This window comes from Centrocercus urophasianus, unplaced genomic scaffold (assembly GCF_019232065.1).
Source record: "Centrocercus urophasianus isolate 14NV4802_14NV808 unplaced genomic scaffold, USGS_Curo_1.0 seq_41, whole genome shotgun sequence".
Taxonomy (NCBI): domain Eukaryota; kingdom Metazoa; phylum Chordata; class Aves; order Galliformes; family Phasianidae; genus Centrocercus; species Centrocercus urophasianus.
In genome coordinates, this window is record NW_024884989.1 from 4377088 (window position 1) to 4401400 (window position 24313).

Genomic DNA, 24313 nt, shown 5'->3' on the forward strand with positions numbered 1-24313 from the left:
ATCTCAGCTGCAGTTTTGGACTTTTACCCCCTATGAAGGCGCAGTCCCTCTGCTGGGACGCAGCACTGGAACGCTCCCTACACCGGGGCGAGGTCTCCCATTCTCCCTCTGGGGCTCAGCTCTTTCCATCCCCCCCCCCAAACTGGTTTTTCGAGTCATTTTTTTCATGCAGCTCCATCTCCGCGGGGAGGAGCCTCCCAGAGCCGCTCCTGGGCTCTGCCTCCTTCCCCTGAGTCCCTCGTCCCATCCCCGCAGCCTGCAGCACCGCCGCCCCGACAGCTCCAGCATCGCGGCCGCAGCCTCTCCAGCATGTTCAAGGCGGTGGGCAAAGGCTCCCCGAGCAAAAATGCCCCCAGCAGAGCTTCTCCAGCCAAACCCAACAAGTAAGTGCCATCCTCTTCGTGTGCCGTCAACCACGACCCGGGAGGGGGGGAGGTGGGAGGTGGAGGGCTTTGGGATGCTGCCCTAAGAGCGTCGCTCGTGGTGGGTCGGCAACAGCACTGGGATTGGCTGGGATTTGTGGTGGCCCTGGTTGTGTTGCCCTCATTTTTGGTGGGCTTTGTGTTCTGGTTGTGGTGTTTCTCAGGGTGTGCAGTGCCTGAACATGAACTTGGAGCACTGCTAGTTGAGCAGCAATCCTCATTTTGGCAGCAAGGAGCAAAGAGGACAAATGCAACCTCCTTGCTTGAGTGGAGCAGGCTCTGCTCATCGGTGAGGCAGACGGGATTTGGGATCCCAGGATTCGCTGAGTGAGGTTGGTGGGATGCTAGCCTGCCAAGCGTGCTTCCAGGAGGGATGCTCAATTTGGGCTCCCAGATGGTAAAAATGGGTGAGGAACGGCTCTGCTGGTGGCTGCACTCATCCATCCTGGTGGCTGCGGGTCAAACAGCTCAGGTTGCACCCCAAGAACCCAACGGCCACATCCTCCTCCGTGCAGATCTGCTCAGCTCCAGGGAGGAGGTGTGAGATGGGATCAGGAGGGAAGAAACGTCCTCATCCCAGCTGTGATGTGTCTCCATCCCATGTGCGGATGTGGCCATTGGGCACTGTTGGTGGTGGGATGGTCAGACTGGATGATCTCAGAGATCTTTTCCAATCTCAGTGACTACGAGAGCGGTGCGCTCGCCCCTCCCTTGTGCTGTGGGTTCTGCTCAGGGTTATTTTCCACCTTCCCTCAGCAGTTTCGCGTTTCCCAGTGCCAGGGGACCAGTTCTGCAGGAATCTCGGGGTGAAAGGCTGAGGAAATCACAGAGGGGTCCTGCAGGGGTCCCTAGGCGTGCACAGCCAGCTGCCCCATTTACGGGGACCAAACCCAATGGCAAACAGCCATAGAAGAGGGCTGTGCGGGACGGCAGCTGGAAGAAGAACTGCAGCATTGCCAGGCTGGTCCTGCTCAGTTTTGGGACATGGACCATCGCATGGAGGCTAATTGCTTTGGGGCTCAATCAGAGCCATCCTGCCACCATCAGCTGTGAAAATGAAGGTGGATGAGCTGTGTCCAGCCACCAGCACACGCTCTGCAGGTGGTCCTCAGAGCACCTTGGTGGCCAGTGAGTGCTTCTGGTGACGCCAAGCTCAGTGCCTTTGGGGATCCCAATTTCCATCCCAGGGATCACAGTGGAGCTCCCAGAGCCCTTTTTTGTCCCTGCTTGGTGAGTGGGTGCCATGGTCCCACCTTAACGAGGTACTGGGATGGGGACAGTCCTCCGCCTGTGGAGTGACATTGTCCCTTGTGTGCAGTTGGATTGTCTGGAAGGCAGAAAGTGGTGTGAGGAATGGACCAATTAATAATGATAATAATGGTGCTGTGCCTCTTGTAGGCCCGAGGTAGCCCTAGGGAGGAGCAGAGTGCTGTTCCCAGCTATCCCAGTAAGGTGGCTGTTCCTGTTTCCTGCTAGCTGCCCTCCTGCAGCATCTTCACTCTGAAATGTGGGGCTGTGGTTCTTAGTGTGGGGAGGCTTCTTGGGGTGGAAGGCAAGGCTTCTCGTCCGTGGGATGGGACAGGAGGGACAGCCCCAAAGGATGGAGATGGGGCTGTGCGGTGGGTGTCAGCGTGGATGGAAGAAGTCGGCTTCCCTCTCTATGTGGCCTGGGATCGGGATAGGTGGTTTGGGTCCTTCTCCAAGCATGCAGTATTTTTCAATCCATAGTTTCATCGTGGCTTGCTCTAAACAAAGCTGCTCCATGCACCCATCCTTGTGAACCCAGAACTGGGGCATCCCAGAGGTTCCTTGGTCAGGAAGAAGCATTATGGCCACCTACCCTCTGCAGGAGGTTGGGTACCAGGATCCCACACTGAGCTCCTCCCCAGTGGGAGCCGAATTCCTCTGGGCATTGCAGGGTGACTCACATTCTCCTCCCTGCACAGTCTGGGCAGGGAAGCTGGGTGGTGCTGAGGTGTTTGCTCATGGGACGCCGCCTCATTCCAGGTGTGCTGGGAGGAGTGGGATGTTGTGTAACCCGCTGGGGAGGGGGCAGCTCCTGCGTGCTCAGGGACACAGCGACCGAGCCCTGGCCCTGTGCCTCTTGTATGGCTTGGGGCCACCCTGCATCTCTCTGAGCACTGCAGGTTATGGGGCACAGATTTGATGGGGCTGCAGTTGCCGTGGACTGAGCTGAAACATGAGCTTGGCTTGGTGTGGCTGTAATGCTAAGTGACGCTTTGCTGTCACCTGGGGCTGTGACAAATGGCTGTCCTGAACTGACAAACTCAGCCACGGCACTGCTGGAGGCTGGCAGAGCCATTGGGGCTTTCAGCTGACCCCACTGCTGCCGCTCCAGCTCTTCCCCATGACGAAGATCGCCCTTCCCCACCTGCCTGTTGTGCTGCTCCCACCCTCAGGTCCTCGAGCAATGAGCTGGCTGTGCTCATTGCCCGCATGCAGACCAATGCTGACCAGGTGGAGAAGGACATCCTGGAGACGCAGTCCCTGCTCGCACAGGTGAGACGTGGCACAGGGCAGTGGGAAGGCGGAAGGCTTTGGCTGGAAGTGCAGTGCCTGCAGTAACAGGTGAGGTGTCTGCTCTGTGCATCAGAGTTTTTTTCTTCTCTGTTTTTTCCCGGTCTCCAGGATGTCAGCAATGAGCAGAAGAACAAAGCCTTCGAGTTCCAGGCTGAGAATGCCAGGAACCTCAAGGAGGCAGAGACGCTGCTGAAGGACCTCTTCTTGGATGTGGACCGTGCCAAGAGGCTGAAACACCCCCAGGCTAACGAGATAGAGAAAGAGTGAGTGTACTGGGGGAGCTGGTGGGATGGAGAACTCCCAGCAGGGAGATGGAGGACTTCCCACCTCCTGCAAAGTAACTCTTGGGACACCCCTGGTGATGGAGAACCCCAGGGCCAGTGTAGGACAATAACAAACTTTTATGGGTGAAACGTGGGCTCCTCTAACAACTCCTTGGCTCTCCTCATTCTACGCTGCCACACAAAAATGTGCCTTTTCTCCTCGGCAGCATCCAGCAGCTCCACGAACGTGTGACACAGTTGTGTGCAGAGTACCGGGACCTCTATGAGAAACTGAACGTCCCTGATATCGGGCCCAGGGTGGACTGGACAAAGATTCTGGACCAAAAGATGGTAATAGCAGCTGCTTTCCCCATGTCCCTACAACTCCTCCAAGATCTGATAATGCCCATAGGGCTCTGCCAGCCATCGTGTGCCCAAGCATCACGCAGGGATGTGATGGGTTTGGTGGTGGAGCTAACTCAAGTGATCTGGATGGGAGAACACTCCTTTCAGACCTTAAAACCCACTGGAGAACCCTCTGGGTTGACCCATTCAGATTAAGAGCAAATAGAAGGGGATTAAGTAGAGATGCCATGATAGAAGAATAGGGAAGGTGGTGTCTTCAAGGACTTTTAGCCCTGCATCCTAGGGTACACCTACCTGTAAGGTGTTGGGTGTCTTGACTGCCCAATTTGGTAAAAACCACTGAGATTCCCTCCCTTCCTCCCAGGCTGGTATCGGATCTTTCCATACCCTGCCAGCTCGCACTGTGGTTTCTCCCAGAAATGTGATATTTTGCTTCACCTTACTTCATTTGCACAGAAACAAGTCAATGCAGGACAGTACGGCCCCGGCATGTCAGAGCTGGAGAAGCAAATAGCTGAGCACAACATCCTCCAGAAGGAGATCGAAGCCTATGGCCTTCAGATCAAGAACCTGCGCTGCAGGGTAAGGCATCCTCTGCCCCCTCTGCTTCACCTGAGACCCCAGCCCTGAGTCCTGTGTGCAAATTGCCATGGTGCTGCAGAGGGCAGGAGGAGGCTGGAGCTCAGGCAGAGGCCAAGGAGGTGGTTCTGTGAATCGGCTCCCCGGCGTCTATCAGTGATGGTGTTTTGATCACAGCTTATTGTTCTGTCCTTTTTTTTCTTCTTGGTCTTGGCTGTTATAACTCAGGATGTGACAGATCTGAAAAGCCAATACAAGGATTTGCTGGTAAGGATCTTGGTGGTGTTCCAGACAGATTGGGATCTCATAGCAGAGTAATTCCTTTCCCAATGGGCAGGGAATGTCCAGGTCAGGGCAGGAACTTCCTCTGGGGTTGCACGGTGGAGTCATGTCCCTCATTCTCTTGGGTGCAAATTGAGGGCTGTGGGTGAAGGTTGCACCTCTTTATGGGCCGTTGGTCTGGAGCTGCAGCAGGAAACCCCATCCCACAGAACATCCTATGGGATTGCAAATGCTGAGGCTTGTCCTGATCCATAACAAGGACTGCGGAGAGGAGATGGGAATCCGGAGCAAAAGAAGTGACCCAACATCCTGGGCTTGGCCTGCTGGGTCCGTAGGGTTTGACATTGAGGAACGCCATTGTGAGAAACGTAGCAGAGCTGGGGCTGCTTTCAGACTGCCTGGGGCATCGCTCCACACCTGGGATTCTGGTTAGACAAACTCATCCTGTTTGCGAGGGAGGGAAAAGCCCCATCAGATAGGAATGAGCAGAGTTATCTCACCGAGGTCTCCGGGATTCTTCTGTTGGATGTGCAGTGCAGGGGGCCCTGGGGAGCACCAACACCTGTCTCTCCTCTGCAGAAAGCTTCTATCTGGCGAGGGCAGAGCCTGGGCAGCCTGTACCACCACCTGCAGGGCTGCACCAAGGAGCTGGGCTACCTGACGGAGCAGCAGACCCGCATCCTGAAGCAGGACTGGAGTGACCAGATGACAGACGTGCAGAGCATGCGGCGGGAGTACGAGGTGAGCCTTGTCAGCCCATCCATACTGTGCCTGTTAACCATGCCCCCAGGGGCTACATCTCCATGGTTATTGAGCACTTCCACGGACCGTGACTCCAGCAATTCCCTCTTCCAACACACTAACGCTCTTTCAGAGAAGAAGTTTTCCCTACTATCCAACCTGAACCTCCCCTGGCACAACTGAAGGCCATCACCTCTCATCCTGTCAAGTTTCTCTTCCTCTTCAGGACTTCAAGTCCAAAGAACTGCTCAGCCAGGAGGAGTTTGTCAACAACCTCCAGGACGATGGGGACAGGATGATTGAGCTGAAGCATCCCGCTGTCAAACCCATCCAGGTGAGGAAAGGGCTCTCCTTCCAAACCCTACAAGAGAATGAAGATGCTTTACGCAATCTGTGCCCCAGGAGGTTGGAGGAGCCCACTGAGTCACATTCTGTGCCACCTCAGGCTCACCAGGAAGCCCTGAAGAATGAGTGGCAGAACTTCCTGAATCTCTGCATTTGCCAGGAGAGTCAACTGAAAAGTGTGGAGAACTACAAGAAGGTAAAAAGCAGGGAGGGGAGCACAGACCACAGGGATACATGGCTGTGCCAGGGTGGTCAGAATGTCTGCTGCTGTCGCCCAGTACGTGTCCGTTGGCACAGCTCACACCATAGACAGCCCTTGTCCAACCCTATGCTCTAGGATGGCTGTGGAGTTCTGTGAGCTGTGGGAGCTTAGCTGGGAACTGAGGCACCCCACAAGAGGTGGAGGCAGTAATGCTCTCCCAGCTCTGACTTTTCTTGCCTGTGACTCCAGTTCCAGGATGATGCTGAGACTGTGAGCCGCTCCCTGAAGAAGATGAGCTCTGATCTGGACACCAAATACACCAAGTTCAACAAGGACAGCCCTGGCGTGGTGTCAGATCTGCTGCTCCATCTGGAGGTGAGGTCTTTAGGACAGCTGGCACCATCCAGACATAAAGAAATTGTGCATCTCTGGCACAGAAATGCTATGGCTTCATCCCTAAGTAAGAGTGGGGAATGAGATGAGGTGGGTGAGTGACCCTCCTGGGGCAGCTCCTCCCACCTCAGTGCCACCACGAGCAAGGGAGGGAAGAGAGAAGTCTGACCTCAGGGGGGAGATGTGGGATGGAAAGGAGCATTTGCCCAGGAGAGAGGGTAGGGATACATCCAGTGTGGGATCTTCCCATACATTTCACTGCCAAGAGGTGCTGGGATCTCAGGAACTTCTGACACTGGAATGCAGTCACCTTTTGGCAAGTCTCTGCTCCTTGTCTGAAATCGAAACATCCCTAAGAGGAACAACCCTATGAGTCTGTGGGATCCCCAAAGGTTAACTCAGGCTGTCCCTTCCAGGGCAGATGTGCTGGGAGGGAAGGAAACAGAGAAGAGTGGTGATATAAGTTTACTGAGGGATGTGGTTTAGTGGTATGATGGGGATGGGCTGATGATTGGGCTGGATGATCTTAGAGGTCTTTTCCAGCCTTAATGATTCTGTGATAACAAAAAGGGAGAGGAGGGGACACCAAGGGTTCAAGAATGGAGAAGCTCCTGCCTCCATTGTATAGTGAACACACAAGGATGGAGAAATGCCCCCCCAGGTACCCACTGCTGTGCGATCCCTTCCTCTTCATTTATTCACTGTCTCCTCTGCTCATCTAGAATGATGAGAAGGCAGTGAAGCAGGCAGAGAAAAGCATCACTGACCTGAAAAAGAGGAGCAAGGAGATCAGCCCTCTGAAACTGCGCAGGATGCGTTCCTCCCAGCCCCTCACCTTGGACACCCTGTGTGACTGGGATGCAGGAGAGGTGAGAGATTGACTGGTGGGTCCGTCAGAAGAAGCAGGAATTGGATTCTTCTCCAGATCTTGTCTTCGTGCCTGGTGCTGCAGAGGTGAACCTTTGCATGGGTTTTGATTTGTCCCAGGTGCAGCTGACCAGAGGTGACAAGTACACCCTGAAGGACAACAGCAACCCAGAGATGTGGGTGGTGCAGAGCAGCACTGGTGTGGTCCAGGAGGCCCCTTCTGCTTGCTTCTCCATCCCTCCGCCAGACCCCGAGGCCACGGACAAGGTCAACAGGTGAGTGCAGGTCATCGGCAGCCCGACTGCCTGAACCCCAGGCAAAAAGCAGCACAAAATACCATCTGGTCTCCCCATTAAAGGGTAGCTCCATTTGACCCAGTGTCTCCTGTCCCCGTTCCTCCTCAATGTTGTGCACCACACAGACCTTGCTGTCAAAGCATTTTTGGCAGACAGGTTGGATTTCCTCACGCAAACACGTGACTTGCATAGGTTTGACTAAATTCATTGCAGAATCAGACTGCAGCTTGCGACTTGCCAAACAGGATGGAGCTATCTGTGCAATCTCCTTTCTGCCTGCCCCAGTGGGGGAATGACAAATGTTCCTCGAACCATGAACCACCATTCACTGCCGTTTGCTCAGTTGGTTTGTGAGGTTCCCACAGAAGGAGGGGAGAATGCCGTGAGCTCTTGGCCCCGGGTGCTCAGATAAATCAGCACTGCTCATATGCTGTGAAAATTTACCCACAGCCCAAATTCAGCAACACTGGCTGAGTCTGTGGTGGGAGTTTTGTTCCCAAGCCACGAGGGTGTGATCATTGCATTATGGAATTTGGATTTATGGACTTTGAGGGCTTTCAAACAGAAAAGAAAAAGTTTGCAGCGTCCTCCTAGATAAGAGCAGCAGGCTGCAGGCTCCCGCAGCAGATGGGGCTGAGTCGGGACTTGCTTGTACTGTGCTTGCTGATGCACAGCTGATCTTGCAGGCTGGAAGCGGAGCTGAACGCGGTGAAGCAGAAGCGAGCAGCAGCTCAGAGCGTGCTGAGGCGCAGCCAGAAGGAGACGGCGCAGCCCAGCCAGCAGGGTATGTGTGCTCACAGCCAACCCAAGCACGTGTTGGGCGGCCTGGTTAGCGCTGGGATGCGTTGTGTCCTCCCAAAAAGAGCAGTGATGGAGCGACTCGGGTCCAAGAGCTTGCCAACCTTGTGCACTTCAATTCTCTGCTGCCCTTCTCAGATTTCTGAGTCTGATCTTCACTCCATCGACTGTTGTAGGGTATTTAGGGTTAATGGAGGGATGTGCCTATCATGACCTTAATGAAGTTTGGGGTTGGGTCTGCTCACTACCTGAGGGAAATGGGATGAAGAGATAATGATGGTGAAATGCCAACCCTTGGTTACCTGTCATGAGAAGTAGTTGGAGCTCTGGGGATTGTGCATGGGAGAGCTCGTGTCCTAGGACTGGGAGGGAAGATGTGCAGTGAGACTGAACCCAAGCTGTGTCTCACTGCAGTGCTGCCCAAGAGCATTCCTGTAGTCCAGGATGACCCCCAAGCCGACCAGCTTCTGGGTAGCCTGGATCGTGTTGGCAAGGACCTGGTCCAGGTAGAGAAGGAGGTCCTGAACCGAGTGAGGTCCCCAGTGAGCTACACCGACCCCACTGATGACCTGGCCAGGAGGATCAAACAGCAGCAGGTGGGTGCTTCTATGGGGAGGGGAGGGAAGCACTGTGGTACTGGCCCAAAACAATGCTGACACCTGAGATACCCAGGAGACACTACAGCCCTTGAAGTGGGACTGGATAGGGTGGTTAGAAAAACGCAGTCCCTTCCTTTGGCCCAGCTTTGTAGCCAGATGGCCCATTCATTTTGGAGCCATGGACCAGCCAGTCTTGGGGAATCCTCACTCTTATAGTGGGGATGCTGTCACCATTTACTCTCAATTCTGTAGCATAAAAGGCAATAACATAGAAGGAATCAATCCAAGGGCAAGCTTTGGGTCAATAGCTTGGTGGATGTGAAGGGAACAGGAGAAGAGAGAGTGCCCCGGAGCCTCCTCCCAGTTCTCTGGTCTGTAGAAGTAGTTCAGTGCATCTTCACCCATGGGTATTTACCCAGCCCTGGTAGATGATGGGCTTGGATACGTTTCTTCCATCTTCCTTCCCCACACCCCACCATTGCCAGACAGCAGCAGTCTGGATGCCCGTGAGAAGGGCCACCACACCCAGAGCCCCAAAAGCCACCCCTGAGGGAGACACGTTTTGGCAACAGCACTGTTATGACTACGCTCAGTGACTCTGCTCCCATCTGACCTGCCAGGAAACAACAAAGAAACTTGAGAGCCTGGGGGCAGCCAAGGATGCCTTGCAGAAGGAGTGTGAGACCTATCTTTCCAAAAAGCCCACCAGCACCTCAGCTTCCCAGCTCCCCGTCACGCTGAACGCCCTCAGGAGCAAATACAGCGACGTCAGCATGCTCTCCAGCCTGTACGATGAGAAGTGAGTGGGAATGAAGGGAGCAAGGTGCTGCTCAGATGTGCCAACAAAGGGCGTGTGGTCTGTGTGGGCATATGGGTTGAGGGCCATGTAGCCCAGGGGAGATTGGGAACCTTCCATCCGTCATCAAAGGTATCCCTGCAGGACTTTCTGCACGTAATCTGTGGTCAGATACCACAAAGCTGTACAAAGTCCACAAAAGTGATGTGTGTCCCAGCAATGCTTCATGCGGTCAAGCACAACACACCTGGCTTCTGGCAGGGCTGTGAGTGCACGCTGCTTGTTCCCAGCCTGCAGAAGCTTTGCTGTTAAATAAGCTTAAAAATGCGGAATTGGAGAGAAGAGGAAAAAATAAAGTGGTCTGGTGTAGCTAACTTTGTTGTTTTTCCCTTCCTCAGGGCTAAGGCTGCCTTGAACCTGGAGACTCAGATTGAGAACACAGACAAGATTGTCAGCACGTTTGAGGCTAAGCTGGCCCAGGATAGCATCATTCCTGCATCTCCCAATGCCCTGCAGGACCGAGCCAATGACCTGCAAGTAAGGGAACATCAGACTCTTTGCTAGGGTGGGGGGATCTCTCAGCCCAGTGGGGAGAGCCGGATTTGGCTTATTTGAGCACTCCAAGAACCCAGCGATGGTGCCTTTCTAAGGTTCTGTTACACTGACTCACAGTGACCCCAAAACTTCTCCCTTCTTCTCCACGCTCCATCCTGCCTGTCTTGTTTCCCATATTCTTCCATATCGGTTGTCTGTCTTGGAGATCCCTAAGAGCTGCAAGTTAGGGATGGCGCTGAGGAGAACGCTTCTCTTTGCTGCTGCCAACCCGAATGCATCTCGCCCTACAGAAGATGAAGCGGGACCTGGTGGCCCAAGAGGACTGCGTGCTGAAGCTCAACCGCGGGCTGAAGGATGCTGAGCACAGCTGCAGCGCCGTGCAGAACAACTTCCAGGAGTACTGCCCTGACCTGCCCCGGCAGAAGCGTGAGGTGCAGCTCCTCAATGACCGCTACCACGCTGTTGCAGACCAGCTGGACCAGCGGTGAGGAACCGCAGCTCCCTGAGCGCTTGTAGTCCTACGCAGATGACTTCTGGCCGTTTGCTGAGCCAGTGACCCTCCACAGAGAGCCATTTTTGTTATCTTGGCTTGACATATATACCAAGGTGTCTTTTTAGGAACTGGCACGTGAATCTTTACCCTTCTCCTTAATATTTCTGTTCTATGCAGAGAGAAGACCCTCCGAAATATCAGCCTCACCTACCAGCAGTTCCAGAACTCCAATGAGAACCTGATGTTCTGGATGAACAACCTACCCAAGAACCAGGTGAAGACGACAGATGGGCCAAGCCAGATCAATTACAAGCTGCAGGCACAGAAGGTGTGTTTCAGGGCAAGGACCACAACATCACAAGTATGGGAGGAATTTGATGTTGGGAATAGCATGCTGAATGGCACCAGCTTGAGCAGCCCCTGAGCTGGCTCACTCAGGTGATGGGAACGGAGGCCTCTGGGTGGTATTTCAACCCATTCTTAACACCATTCATCTGTCTTGCAGAGACTGCTGGAGGAGATTGAAAGCAAGGAGCCTGAGAAGAACGCCGTGGTCAGACTGTCCCGGAGTGTGCAGTCCACCCTCAATGTATGGCTGGGTTTTCCTATGTAGCACTCCCTTATCACCACCTCACCAGAGAGATCCCGGCTGACTCTTCTGTTTTGGCTCTGAACAGGACTATGAGCTCCAGGCAGGCAAATACAGCTCTTCTCTGGACCCTGCCCTGACAGACTTTGCTGCCAAAAGGCTGCGGGTGACCCCTCTGCAAGAAAGCATCCAGGCCCAGGTACAATGTTAAGACAAACACATGGAAACAGTTATCTTGTTCCTGTGTGCTCTGCAAGCCTTCATCCACACTTAGAGCCACGTTGTGACCCTAAACCCAGGGACAAATGTCACCAGCCTTTGGCAGGACTGAGCCAGAGCTCCTCTGTGCTCTTCCCAATTACAGCCCGTATCTTCCATATCACCTTGGCTTTACCAACTGCCATCCTTGTGTGGCTTAGGATGAATCTGGAAGCCTAAACTCTATGTAGGGCAATAGGCATCCAAGAGCCATTCAATCAAAGGGGATGTGTTCTCCTGCATAAGTACTTAGTTGCTCTGTATCTCATTTTGCATAAGAAGTCAGATGTGATGACAGCAGTCCCTGGGATAGTGCAGTATCGACCGTGTGCTGGGTGAAAGGAGGGCTTGGGGATGAGTGGGACGAGGCTCTCACTGCTGCTCCTTTTCCAGGAAAATGATGTATCCAAGCACTACATGGAGCTGGCGGCAGAAAACAGACAGCAGCTCAGCCGGCTGGAGTTTGCCAAGAAGATTGTTGAGAAGGTACCAGCTAAGAGCTTGTGGGCAGTGGGGGTACACTGCACTGTAGCTGGAAACGGTCCTGCAGCTGTAACAAGGCAGCACGAAGCACCCTTGTGCACTGCAGCACCTCCCTGACAGGTGGAAACTCTTTGAGACTTAGCTGCTTGAAGTGGTGCTAACGTGTCCTCGTCCTCGTTTGCCCCTTACAAGCAGCCCCATTTAGGTGCTCCCTGGGGTTATGTACCATTCTGTCTCTTGCCCTACCCTGCTCTGTGCTAGGTTCAGAGTGACTTGCTTTCCCAGCTTTTTTATTTTCGTTTGCTTTCTACTTGCAGAAAGAAGTGCATGAGGACATTCAAAGTGTGCGTGAGCAGACCCAGCAATCTGCAAGCAAAGCTGTGTCGAGAGGGGAATCTGAAGGGCTGAAATTGCAGCTGGAGGAGGAGAGGAGGAACGTGGCCAGGATTGAAGAGGACCTGGAGGAGCACAGGAACAAGCTGCTCACGCTGAAGACTCAGAGACCCGTCGAAAGAGTGGAAGAAAAGGAGGTGGTGGAATATTACAGAGACCCACAGCTGGAGAGCAACCTGACCAAGATGATGCGGCAGATCGAAGAGGAAGGCAGAAAGAGGCAGAGCCTGCAAGAAGACATCGAACTGATGAGCAGGAAGCTTGCCCAGATGGAGAGTGAGAAGAAGGCTGTTCCTGCCCAGCTTCTCACCAAAGAGATAACAAAAATTGAGAAAGATCCCAGCCTGGATAGCCAGGCAGCCAGCCTTCGGCAGGAGATCAGGCGCCTCCAGGAAGAAAGCTTGACCGCTGCTTCCGAACTGGAGCAGTGTAAGAGAGAGCTGCATGTGCTAGAGAGAAAGCAGCCCAACATCCGAGAGAAAGTGGTGGTAAAGGAGCTGATCAAAACAGAGAAAAACCCAGAGATGCTGAAGTCTGTGAGGAACCTGCAGCTACAGATTGATGAGGAGTCCTTCAAAAGGAAGTCTGCAGAGGAAGCGATTGTGAAGGTAAAGACCAAGATTGAGGAGGTGGAAAAACTAATTGATGCTGCAGAACCCAAAATTATTGTGAAGGAGGTGAAGCAGGTAGAGCAGGATCCGGAGTTATTGAAAGAGTCTTCCAAGCTTAAAACTCTGATTGAAGAAGAGAGGAGCAAGAACTTGGCGCTCGCGGGTGAGCTGGGAGAGCTGCAAAGCCAGTGCAGCATTGCAGAGAAGCAAAAACCAAGGGTGGAAGTTAAAGAGAGAGTCAATGAGATTTTCATGGTGGATCCTGAAACGGAGAAGGAAATTGCACACCTGAAAAGAGAGCTGCAGGAAGTTACTCTGAAAAGGACAAAGATCGACAGCGAGGTGGAAGAGGCCTTGGCAGAGCTCAGTGTCCTCAGGTCACAGAAACCAGAGGTGGAGCTTAAAGAGGTTATAGAGGAGGTGGTGAAGCATGAGAAGAGTCCTGAAATTCTTAGAGAAATCGACAGGCTGAAACAGCAGCTGAATGAACTAGTGAACACCAATGGCAGGACCCAAGAGCAGCTCATCAGGCTGCAGGGGGAGAGGGATGAATGGAAGAGGGAGAGATCCAAGGTGGAAACGAAGCTGGTCAACAAGGAAGTCATCCGGTACGAGAACGATCCGCTGTTGGAAAAGGAAGCTGACCGCCTCCGTCAAGAAGTGCGCAGCATGGCTCAAAAGAGGAGAGCTGCAGAGGATGCTATTTATGACCTGCAGAATAAATACATGCTCCTGGAGAGGAGAAAGCCAGAGGAAAAGGTCATCGTCCAAGAGGTGATTCTGACTCAAAAGGATCCCAAGCTCCGAGATGAGCACAACAGGCTGAGCCGGAGTCTGGATGAGGAGGTGAGCAACAGGCGGCGTCTGGAACGCGACGTGCAGCAGCTTCGTGCGCTGGTGGAAGAGCAAGAGAAGCTCCTCAACTTCCAGGAGGATCGAAGTAAGAGGCTTGCACTGGAGAAAGAGATGAGGCAAATTACCTTGAGAATAAAGGAGCTGGAGGAGAGCCCGGCCCCAGTGCAAGAGAAGATCATTATGGAAGAAGTGGTGAAATTGGAGAAGGATCCGGTCCTTGAGCAGTCTGCCAGCAACCTGCGCCTGGAGCTGGACCGGGAGAAGATGGAGGTGTTGAACTTGCAGAGAGAGTGCAAGAACCTGCAGATGCAAGTTGATGTCCTCCAGAAAGCCAAGTCCCAGGAGAAGACCATCTACAAGGAGGTGATTCGGGTGGAAAAGGACAGAGCGCTGGAGAGCGAACGCGCCCGCATCTGGGAACAGCTGAGCAGGGAGAGAGGGGCCAAGCAGAAGGCAGAAGAGGAGGTACGGAGGCTCAGGGAGAAGATCGAGAGAGCTGAAGGCATGAAGAGGACGTGGGCTCGGGAGGAGACAGAGCTGCAGAAAGCCAGGAACCTGGCAATCCAGGAGAGAGCCAGCCTGGAGAGCGAGCTGCGGGAGCTGGAGAGGCAGAAACAGCAGAAAGTTCTTTTCCTTCGGGAAGAATCCAAACTGCTCAACCAGAGGACTGAGAGTGACCGGCAGAAGAAGAAGCAGCTGGAACAGGAGTTTTCCATGCTGGAAGCAGATATCCTGAGGGAGAAGGACCAGATCTACAACAAGGAGAGGTTCATTCGAGATCTCCGGTCAAGAGTCAGCAGGGAGGAAATAAATCACGAGACCCAGATGAGAGAGACCAACCTCTCCACCAAGATCTCTATACTGGACCCTGAGACGGGGAAGGACATGTCCCCTTACGAGGCCTATAAGAGAGGCATCATAGACAGAGGCCAGTACATCCAGCTGCAAGAGCTGGAGTGTGACTGGGAGGAGATCACCAGCCTGGGCCCAAACGGAGAAGTCTCGGTCCTGCTGGACAAGAAGAGTGGGAAGCAGTACTCCATCGATGATGCACTGCGGCTGAGAAGGATCACAAAGGAGGAGTACCAGCTGTACCGGGATGGCAAGATTCCCATCTCTGAATTTGCCTTGCTGGTGGCTGGGGAATCTAAGCCTCCCTCATCCCTTTCTATTGGTTCCATCATCTCCAAATCCCCAATCCAATCCCCCACTACCCCACAAACCCAAAGCTTTTTCCCCCCAGGCTCACAGAAGGGCTTCAGTGATGACACGTCCCCCATCGCCGGGGTGTACGATACCACCACTGACACCAAGTACAACATCAAGACTGCTGTTACAAAGAAGCTGCTTGATCCCATGACTGCTCAGAAGCTCCTGGAAGCCCAGGCTGCCACGGGAGGCATCATAGACCTCCTTTCTCGGGACCGGTTGTCGGTCCATAAGGCAATTGAGCGGGGGCTGATCGACAGGACCTACATGCAGAGACTGCTCAATGCCCAGAAAGCTTTCACGGGGATTGAGGATCCAGTGACCAAGAGAAGGCTGTCTGTGGGGGAAGCAGTTCAGAAGGGATGGATGACCAAGGACAGTGCCTTCCCCTATTTGGAGGTCCAGCATCTAACTGGAGGGCTCATTGACCCCAAGAAAACCGGTCGCATCCCCGTGCTGGAAGCTGCCCATATGGGCATGATAACGGGTGACCTGGCCAACAGGCTCCAGGATGAGTCCAGCTATGAGAAAGACCTCATCGACCCCATCACTAAGGAGAAGATAAATTACAAGGAGGCCATGGCTCTCTGCCAGAAGGATTCTCTGGGCAGCCTGCTGCTGCTCCCAGCCGCATCAGAGGGCTACCAGCCCTACCGCTCCCCCAAGCTCTCGCGGTTCAGGCACTGAACGGATCGGTCCTTTCAGGAGTTCATCCCTTCAAAGCATCTCTCCCTGCGGAAGCAGCAGCGATCACGGGAATGGAGCATCTAGCATTTAGAGCTGCATACTCTTCTATCTTAGCTATCCCTGCTTCCCAACACAGCTTGGTCGTGTGAGGAAGAAAGCGTGATCGAACACGTGCAAGGAGCTGGGCACGCAGGTCCCACTGTCCCCCAGGGTTGCTGTGACAGCAGAAGGGGTTTGCTTGCAAGAACTCTGATGGCAGTAGATTAAACATGGCTGTAGACAGCAAGGGGGAGAGGCAGAGTGTTTTCAAGTTGGGTCATTCTTCTGCATGCAATAAACGTAGAAAGTGCGTCTCTGTGGCTGTGTTCTTTCTGTAACCTGTGGCTGAAGGTAGGGGATGTGTTCCCATAAACCACATGCCCTATCTATTGGGGGTTTGAAGGCTCTTGATCCCACAGATCTCACAGCACTGAAGTGAGCGGAAATACTATTCTGTGAGTCCACAGTTTTAAAGATCTTCCTATACCTGGTGCCAGTGCTGTAGATGCCTTGGGTTGGTTCACTGAGCTGCTGACAGATGAAGACATGCCTCAAGCAAAAACCCAATCAAACCCCATTGAAGTGGGAGGTTTTGGGGCTTGTCCTGCACCCATGCTGAGGCAGATGTGTTGCAAGGGATGGGCTGACCTTCAGTAGCAGTTTGCTGATGTTTGCAATCCATAGTGATGTGAAACTGCTTTCTGCAGCCCTTGGCTATGGGATCCACCCAGAAGTACCTGAAAATCTACACTTGCTGCTTTTTTTTTTAAGCTTTCCCTCTGTCACTTCCAGTGTTCAGCCCTTGCTGAAATAAACAGGTCCCATCTCACACATCTCCCTGGGGATAGAAGGGGTGAAATGTTTTTCCTTTACCCCATTATGGAGAGTCCACAGATTTGTGGGATGAGAAAAATGACTTCTTACTGATACGAGCTGCTCTTCTATCTCCAGCAAAGGTTCTTTTAGCTGATGCTGCTGGGAAAACCCAACACAGCCAAAGCAATCCATAACATTCTTCACATCCTTCCCCCATCAGAGCAGCAGCGTAGCCTGGATTTCCACATTGCCTACGTGGGATTTGGAGTTTGGGCTCCAAGAAACCCTCCTCCCTGCTGCTCCTCTTGCTAATGAGATTCCTCACATTATTAAAGCAACAGGACGGTCATGTGGTGACTCTTTCCTGAAGTGCTGCTTTGAAAGTTTTAAGGAATGCTACATAACTAAGGGATTTGGAGTTCTGGTAATTAGGCCGTCGGTTAATCGCTTTGTATAAATGTGCTCCGTGGCTGTATGACGGGGATAATGGGTATTTATCCAGGGCTGGGTGAAGATGTGAAGAGACAATTAGCTGGGTGAGCGGTGTGGCTGGCTGAGCAATCTCCCTTGGAGACTCCCTTGTCTCTGTTCAATGTTCCTCAACTGCAGAAAGCCACCTGCGTGGCAACCTGACATCCAAAGGAAGCCCCTGCTGCTGAGGGCTTTCCCACAGCCCAGCCAGCCGTCACATAGGGTGCGTGCTGCTCAGGAGGAAGCAGGCAGTGCTTTGCCTGCCTTCTCCAGCACAGGATGGGGGGGCAGGATCGTGGTGGTGATTTCAACACAGCTGCTGTTGGTGCCTTTTGTTGGCTTGGGTCGTAAATGTCTGAAATCCAACCTGTTGCTTCATTTTACTGTGCTCGATGAGCCATGCTATTTTTATTTACGGTTCTGGTCTGCATGGCTGCCCTTGATATTTATTTCTTAATGTAGGTCTTGAGGGAAAAAAAAAAAGCAAACACTGCTCTGCCAACAGTTTATTAGGTACAAAGTGATGGTTTGTTTGCAGAGCGCAAACAATGGAGCATTGTCTGTACAAAGTGATTTGACTTTAAAACGTGTATGCAAAGGCAAGGTGCTTATTCCCACAGCAGAATTCATCCAGGTCTCTCCAAAGAGTCCCTGCAAGCTGCTTGTTATCATATGGAGGACATGAGATGCACGGCAGCCCTCGGTTTTCCAACCACATGGCTCTGCAGGCTGCTGGGAGAGCCCTGCTGCCTGCCCTCCTCAATCACAAACCGTGCCTCCCTTGCACAGGCAGCACAGCTTCTTCTGGGCAAGGCACTCCAGCATGACTCCTACCAACAGCTTCAAAAGCAAAGCAACCCTCCCCAAAACCTAATTTGTGCAAATTGCAGAGGCAAGCAAGCTACCCAGGTCCTGGCGGCTTCTGAAGCTGCAGGGGGAATGCAGCCAGGTGGTGGGGCAAGGCCCAGAGGGAGGTGAGCAACAGGTCCCAGGGTGTTGCTGTTGGGGGGGGCTGCTACAGTAGGGATGACAAAGGTCTTTTTGATGTTGGGAGCGAAGCAGAGCCATCTGCTGCCTTTCCTCAGGTGGAGAGAAGGAGCAAAAGAAAGGGTAAAAGTGCTTGGTTCAGGCAGGCAGGTCATTCGCCCTTTGTGCCATGACAGAATTGAGAGCAGGTCTCTGCTCCTGCCAAGGACTTGGGCTGCAAAGAATAAAGGAAGAGTGCAGGAGCAGCTTGCCCTGCCTCACTAGCTCAATACCAAGCAATACACACAGATGTTTCTGAACAAATGGCAAGCCTTTATTTTTTTCTACAGTGAAAAAACCCCACAAGGCCACAAATGCCAAAACCACACTAGAAGTTAATGGTAACTCTCCAAACACCTGAACAGCAAAAGCATTTCCAAGACAATAAAGCAAAGGAGTCAGCATTACACCTGGGCTGATGATGGAAAGCTGGTGTTTCAGATGTCAGTTTCCAATACATGCAGCAAGCGCTTTATTCTAGCTGGATCTTCTGGCTTCTCACAGCTAAGGCATAAATTAAGATTCTTTACAGTGCTCCTCAGCTTTCAGAACAGCAGATTGTCACCTCTGTTAATCAGCTCAACTTCAACATATCCAACACTGACAAATCTGGTTTTTGCTAACAGTGAACGGCAAGCAGAGCAGCACTGTCCTACTCACAGCAGAGCTCCAGCACACCCTGGTGTCAGGAACTGCATCATCAAACCTGCAGTGAGATCTGGGGGTGCTCCAGTGCTGGAGAGAGAGAAATCTTTGTGTGTAAGTCACCTTAGCTTGCTGGCTAATGCAAGGACAAGCACGTGAAGCACGCTCCCTTTTTTACATGTCACTGTTTTAGGCTGACAGTAACCTCACCTTTGCACATGGCAAACATGAAAACAGCTCTGTCGGACATAACTTAAGCAAACCTTCCCCCAGCAACAGGCTGAGAGACTCTAAATGGACTTCTCAGGAAAAGTAAGGCCCGGGGACAGGACTAGCCTCTTGCTAAGTGCACTGAAACAGATCTGCACTGCTCTCCAGAGGTGTATGGAGAGAGCTGTGTATCTCATTTGCAGTGTTTCTGCTGCACGTGTTGCTCCTCAGTGCTCTGGGGGCTTTTCCAAAAGAAGTATTGGTGACTGAGAGCTGCCTTGGCTGAGATGCGTTTGCTGGGGTCGTACAGGAGCAATTGCTGCCAAGAGAAAACAAACATCAGGTTTAGGATTTTACAAGCCAGATGATCAATTGCACCTGGATGTGGCTGGGCCCAGATGCACTTCTCTGGGCTTCAGGAGTAAAACCCCCAGCTCAGCAGAGCCCTAGGGGAACTTACACTGACAGCCAGGATTCAGCTCTACGCATTAGGAAGGTTGCATAGATTGCAAGTGGTTTTTTTTTTTTTTTTTTTTTTTTTCCAGTGATTCAATCAGTATGTTTAATAAAAACACAATTGCATGTACTTGAAAACACTGTGAATTTTGTGCCCCGAATATTGTGTATGCAAATACAAAGTTCCTCAAACAAATGCACCTGTTCAATGAGTTGATGTTTCTGCATTGGAAAATATGAACGTTACAGCCAATTCAGCTGATGTGTTTCAAGGTAGATCAGCCCCAGCCATGTTCTTGTCCACAGGCCTTGTGCTGAGCCCACACTCACCGCCAGCAGGTCTCTGCCGTGTTGATCTAAGTTGGGAACAACTTCCTTCATCTCTTTCCTTGCCCACTGGGGAAAGTCACCCTTGTAGTCAGGCAGCTGTGACACCCCAGGCCAGGTTGCTTCGGTGGGAGTGCCCAGGGTGCGAAAGATCCGGAAGAGCTGATCGATCTCTGAGTCCCCTTGAAACAGGGCCTTCCTGGTCACCTGCAGCAAAAAAATAAATACATAAAATAAATTAAAAAAAAAAAAAAAAGCAGCCGGGACCCAGCTTTCCATCAGCTCTGTGCCCTATTTCTCCCTGCAAACAAACCTTTGTTCCAGCAGATGCAAAAAACTGCTCAAGTCGAGGCAGTTCTGCCAGGCAACAGCTGGAAGACTGAAGGGTGTATGCTTGTCCCCAGCTCCTCCCATGGACCAGGACTCCCCTGAGGCTGTCCCACTTTCAATCAGTCCTTTAACCCTCTTTGTCTCAAGTTTCCTACCACCCTCTCTTGAAGACCAGCTGCTTGTTTAGGTTCTGCTCAGCAGCTCAGGGGCTTTGGGAGCTGGGGGAAGTGCTGTCTTGCTGCAGGGATATTGAGCTCTTTGAACTAGACTGCAGTTCTGTAGGAGACCCAAACAGAGCAATGCTCTGACCTGTTCTGAACTGCTACTTCTCTGCAACCTGCTGGGAGACATCGGCAAGAGTCTGCTCCTCCCGGGATCAAAATGCTGCTGCGGTAGGACTGAAGTACGACACTGTCACGTACCGACACTGCAGCCAGACTACAGAGGCCGCTTTACCTTCCGGCACTTCCCTCCTGGCAGCAGATCTCTTTCTGACAGCACGAGGATCAGCTCACCCTCAGGGTGGAGTTTCCATAACACACCCCAGGACGGGGTGGGACCACAGATCAGTATCACAGATACTCTGCATCCTGCCCCTCCTTCTCCACTTCCCCTTGCAGCTGGGCTCTCCCCCCTCGTTTAAAGACACATTAAAACCCACGCTACCATTTCGGCAAAGATGCAGCCGATGCTCCACATGTCCACAGCTGTTGAATAGTATTTGCATCCCAGGAGTATTTCAGGAGCTCGATACCACAAAGTCACCACCTGGTAAGGAACCAACAACAAGCCCTGTCTAGTTTTCCTGAGTGAAACTAGAGGCATGGAATCCTTTTTTTCTCTGTTGTAACAGTGACTGTACAAATCAGAGTGTGCTATGACCATGTTTAATTACTGACAGCATGTTTGGGATTAACAGGTCATTTTTTAATGGGGCACTGGAATAAATATACCCTATGAAAAGAAAGCGAGAAACCAGTTCACAGGCAGGCTGGGGTGGAAGGGGTCAGCACAATTTGCGGGGACACGAGGTGACCCTTAGCTGCAGGTCAGCTATGGATATGTCACTGTGGTGCTGTCATGCATCCACTACAGTTTGTGCACCTCAGATGGCAGGGAGTCTTAACAGTACCTCATGAGTGTATGTGCGCAGGGGAACTCCAAAAGCTCTTGCCAGCCCAAAATCAGCCAGTTTGATTGCTCCTGCTTCATTAATGAGCAAGTTCTGTGGCTTCAAGTCCCTGTGGATGACTCTGTGGGAGTGGCAAAAGCTCACACCCTGCAGCAGCTGGAAAAGGTAATTCTAAGGAAAGAAGAGATTTTAGGCAGCACAGCAATTAAACCACTTCAAAGATCTGATTACATGAACCAGCACATTTTAGTTCACTTATAGACTTTAATGAGGAATATGACTTTGCAATTATGCAACACCAGGCTTGCAGGCCACTACCCAGAGATCCACACAAACTGCTCCTGCTGTATGGAGACAGAGACACTCCAGTCCAAGCAGGGGCAGTCACTTCCACCCATCCACTAGTCTAGAAAAACAATTAGCAGTAGATCCCTCTATTGTCCTATCAACAGTTTGTTCAGAAATGAGACGGGTGAGAGAGCCTGGAAACAGCTGGGAAACAAATGCACTGAGCAATTGCACCAGGAGGCTTTCCCAGCTGAAAAGTTTTAGATCAGAAAGGCTGACTGACTGCAGCTGAGGATGACTCTCTCCCCAGTGCAGCCTGGCTAAGAGCAGCTCAGTGCTGGCTCTGACCAGCAGAAGGCAGCAAGGACTCACTCTATTGCAGACCTATTAGCTCTCCTTCCAGCACTGTACCTTGACCAAGCTTAAAGGAAACTCTCCAGTTTGGGAAGAGTCTATGTATTTCTTCAGGTCCTGATTGAGATACTCAAATATGAGATACAGCTTCTTCTGGCTGTGCACAACATCCAGGAGCCTGCAAGAGAAGTGCAAGCACCCCCTTTAATGCCTTTGCATGGGAATTGGTGCTACACAGGGATGTCACAGCACCTGGGATGACGTTCAGGCCTTTGCCAACTTCCAAGCATCCCTCATTTCTCCTTAGGTGTCTCTGCTTTGAAAGCCCTCTAAGGCAGAGCAGAAGGTCAGGTATGCAGTACCGGAGGGCTTGTATCAGCCTGATTTTGTTTGTTTCCATTTTACTTTTGTTTTTTTTGTACGGGCTGTGAAAGATTGATCTGGAGCTGACTGTGGTGATGAGCAGGATGCGGAGCTGGTGGGGAGGATTCACGTGGCTCTTACCTGACTATGTTGGGATGCTTCAGTTCCTTCAGCAGCGAGATTTCTCGGATGGCAGTGCTGGGGACGCCCTCTGTCTCCCTATGGCAGAAGTGGGCTGTAGAGCACCCCATGTCATAGCCAGACCGTACAGCCTGGCATTATCCCACCTCCCTTTTTCCTGTCACTGTGCCCCATTCTGGGCCTAGGGGAGGGTCTCACACTTGGTACCACAGGCTTGGGTTGGACATGGGGGGACGCAGGGCCATGGGGAAGGTGAGAAAGGCAGTGATGGGGGGAGGGGGGGGGAGGGGAAGGGGCAGTGCCACCACTATAGGCATCAATCTGCACCCACACTCCTCAGTCTGGACAGCCCAGAAGAGTAGATTAACCTTGTACACATTCAGTCCCCATTCTGAAGGGGCTGAAGTCGGTACAGGGCCTCGCCAGGCCCCAGTGCTGCACTCCTGAGGGACAGCTGGCACCCCAAAATGGTGGCATCCTGAAATGGCGGCACCCCAAAATGGCGCCATCCCAAAATGGCGGCTTCCTCCTCTGCCCTGAGCCGCGGTTGTGGGGCTGTGCTCACATCACTCTCATTAGCCACTAGACACACTTTTTCCCCCTCGTGTCAGGCTTTTTAGAGCCTCTGAAGCCATTCTGCACACTGTGCTCGGGGCCCTTGCAGCACAGCAGGCTGAGCTAGGCCGTGGTGTCCCCATGGGGAGGACATGGCCCCACTCACGCGTCCAAGCGGATCTTCTTGAGGGCCACCAGCTGCCCCGTGCGCTTGTTGCGAGCCTTGTACACCACACCATAGGTGCCCTCCCCGATCTTCTCCACCTTCTGGAACACCTGCTGGAAGGCCTGCATGGCCTCAGCCTTGTGGCTGCTGACACGGAAGGAGGACAAGAACGAAAGGAGAAAAGGTGCAGGAGCGCAGCACAGCGTCTGCTTGCTCTCTGCACCACTCCTCCGACCCAGAGCTCAGCTGTGGGTGAGGGCTGTTGGATTACAGAGCAGCTGTGTAGACCCAAAGAGCCCCACAGTGACAACCTGGGGCCGGCAGCTTGTTCTGTTGCACCGGATAAAGCGGAAATGGAATAGAATGCACCCAAAGAGCTGCTCCGGGATTGTGGGAAAGGTTACACAGGGCCAATGCTTGGTTCTGTTTGTGCCTGGTGTGAAGGGGATGTGGCGTGTAATTTGTCTTGCGCAACTGTCCCGTGAGCCTCCCCACTAAGGGCTGTGCTGCTTGGTCAGCCCTTTGGAAGATGTCCTTGGTGGGGGAATTAATAATTGACTCGCTAGCTGGCAGGTTAAAGGCTTATTACACGTGGTGGCACAACAAAAGGTGGAGCTACAGAGACCTGGGTCTTGGGCTGGGCGCAGGACATGGCAGCCCACTGAATGCATGGTTCCATGGCACTTCTGTGTGATCTAAATAGCCTGTTTCAGGGCATCCTAAGCCACCACCTCAAACTGTTTTAAAATGAATCCTGAAGTTGCTGGCACAGAAGAATCAAAAGTAGGTGGCAGATCCATAACTGTGGATCTGTGTGTCCAAGGCTTCTGCGTGAGTTCTCCACTGGGTTGGAAAGGTTGAGTTTGTTTGGATCTTCATCTGAAAGCACTGCCAAATTTGCTCTACCTTTTTTTTTTCCCCTTTTTTTTCCCCTTCCTGTAGAACTTACAGGAACGCGGTAGCTTGGATACTCACAATTATCTGGTAAACATGGCCATTTGGCTAAAATTTAAGCCCAGGGGGAAAGGCAGGAGAATAAACAGATGAGATATAAACACGTCACAACATGTGAACAGTTGACTTATAAAACCAGGACAAAATCTTGCTTCTCGAGATAATGGTTTTGGACTTGGGCTGAACAGCTAACGTGTGCAGAGATAGGGCTTTCAGAGCTTGGTAACTGCGTGAGCAAAACACAAGTCTCAACTATGATCAAAGATTATCACAAATACTGTAATTACTGAGCAACCTCAGGATTGTGAATCAAGCCTATGGCAATATCTGGTGCCGTTTTGCTCTGTTTCTGTTCACTGGATGGCTTCAGCCCATGTTTTCCAAACGTTTCAGCAGAGAATCTGAGCAAAAAACCAG

At 52.3% G+C, this 24313-nt stretch overlaps 2 protein-coding genes across 2 annotated transcripts; one reads left to right on the forward strand and one right to left on the reverse strand.

Moving 5' to 3' along the window:
- Nucleotides 1-277: 277 nt before the first annotated feature.
- Nucleotides 278-15968, forward strand: EVPL (envoplakin). The gene is made up of 22 exons (XM_042833440.1): nt 278-383; nt 2843-2942; nt 3072-3226; nt 3454-3577; nt 4049-4174; nt 4400-4438; nt 5033-5194; nt 5421-5528; nt 5640-5735; nt 5991-6116; nt 6857-7003; nt 7122-7276; nt 7984-8081; nt 8510-8691; nt 9315-9493; nt 9889-10027; nt 10336-10529; nt 10716-10866; nt 11044-11127; nt 11216-11326; nt 11779-11871; nt 12186-15968. The coding sequence occupies exons 1-22, from the start codon at nt 310-312 to the stop codon at nt 15621-15623; spliced, it is 6081 nt and encodes a 2026-aa protein (XP_042689374.1). The 5' UTR covers nt 278-309; the 3' UTR covers nt 15624-15968.
- A 2259-nt stretch (nt 15969-18227) lies between these two features.
- On the reverse strand, nt 18228-23278 carry CDK3 (cyclin dependent kinase 3). Its single transcript, XM_042833329.1, has 7 exons — nt 22943-23278; nt 22222-22299; nt 21775-21895; nt 21076-21246; nt 20610-20711; nt 19617-19820; nt 18228-19149 (listed from the first exon to the last, which is right to left on the reverse strand). Exons 1-7 carry the CDS (start codon nt 23068-23070, stop codon nt 19024-19026), a joined length of 930 nt encoding a protein of 309 aa, XP_042689263.1. The 5' UTR covers nt 23071-23278; the 3' UTR covers nt 18228-19023.
- Between the last annotated feature and the right edge of the window lie 1035 nt (nt 23279-24313).

Excerpts from the sequence above, each read along its gene's own strand:
- EVPL (XM_042833440.1), top strand. The coding sequence starts at position 310 with ATGTTCAAGGCGGTGGGCAAAGGCTCCCCGAGCAAAAATGCCCCCAGC. Across the intron at positions 5,195-5,420 it reads GCATGCGGCGGGAGTACGAG|GACTTCAAGTCCAAAGAACT; the intron begins GTGAGCCTTGTC and ends CTTCCTCTTCAG. Across the intron at positions 9,494-9,888 it reads TCCAGCCTGTACGATGAGAA|GGCTAAGGCTGCCTTGAACC; the intron begins GTGAGTGGGAAT and ends TCCCTTCCTCAG.
- CDK3 (XM_042833329.1), bottom strand. The coding sequence starts at position 23,070 with ATGCAGGCCTTCCAGCAGGTGTTCCAGAAGGTGGAGAAGATCGGGGAG. Across the intron at positions 22,300-22,942 it reads AAGAAGATCCGCTTGGACGC|GGAGACAGAGGGCGTCCCCA; the intron begins GTGAGTGGGGCC and ends CTTCTGCCATAG. Across the intron at positions 20,712-21,075 it reads TGCGCACATACACTCATGAG|GTGGTGACTTTGTGGTATCG; the intron begins GTACTGTTAAGA and ends GTTCCTTACCAG.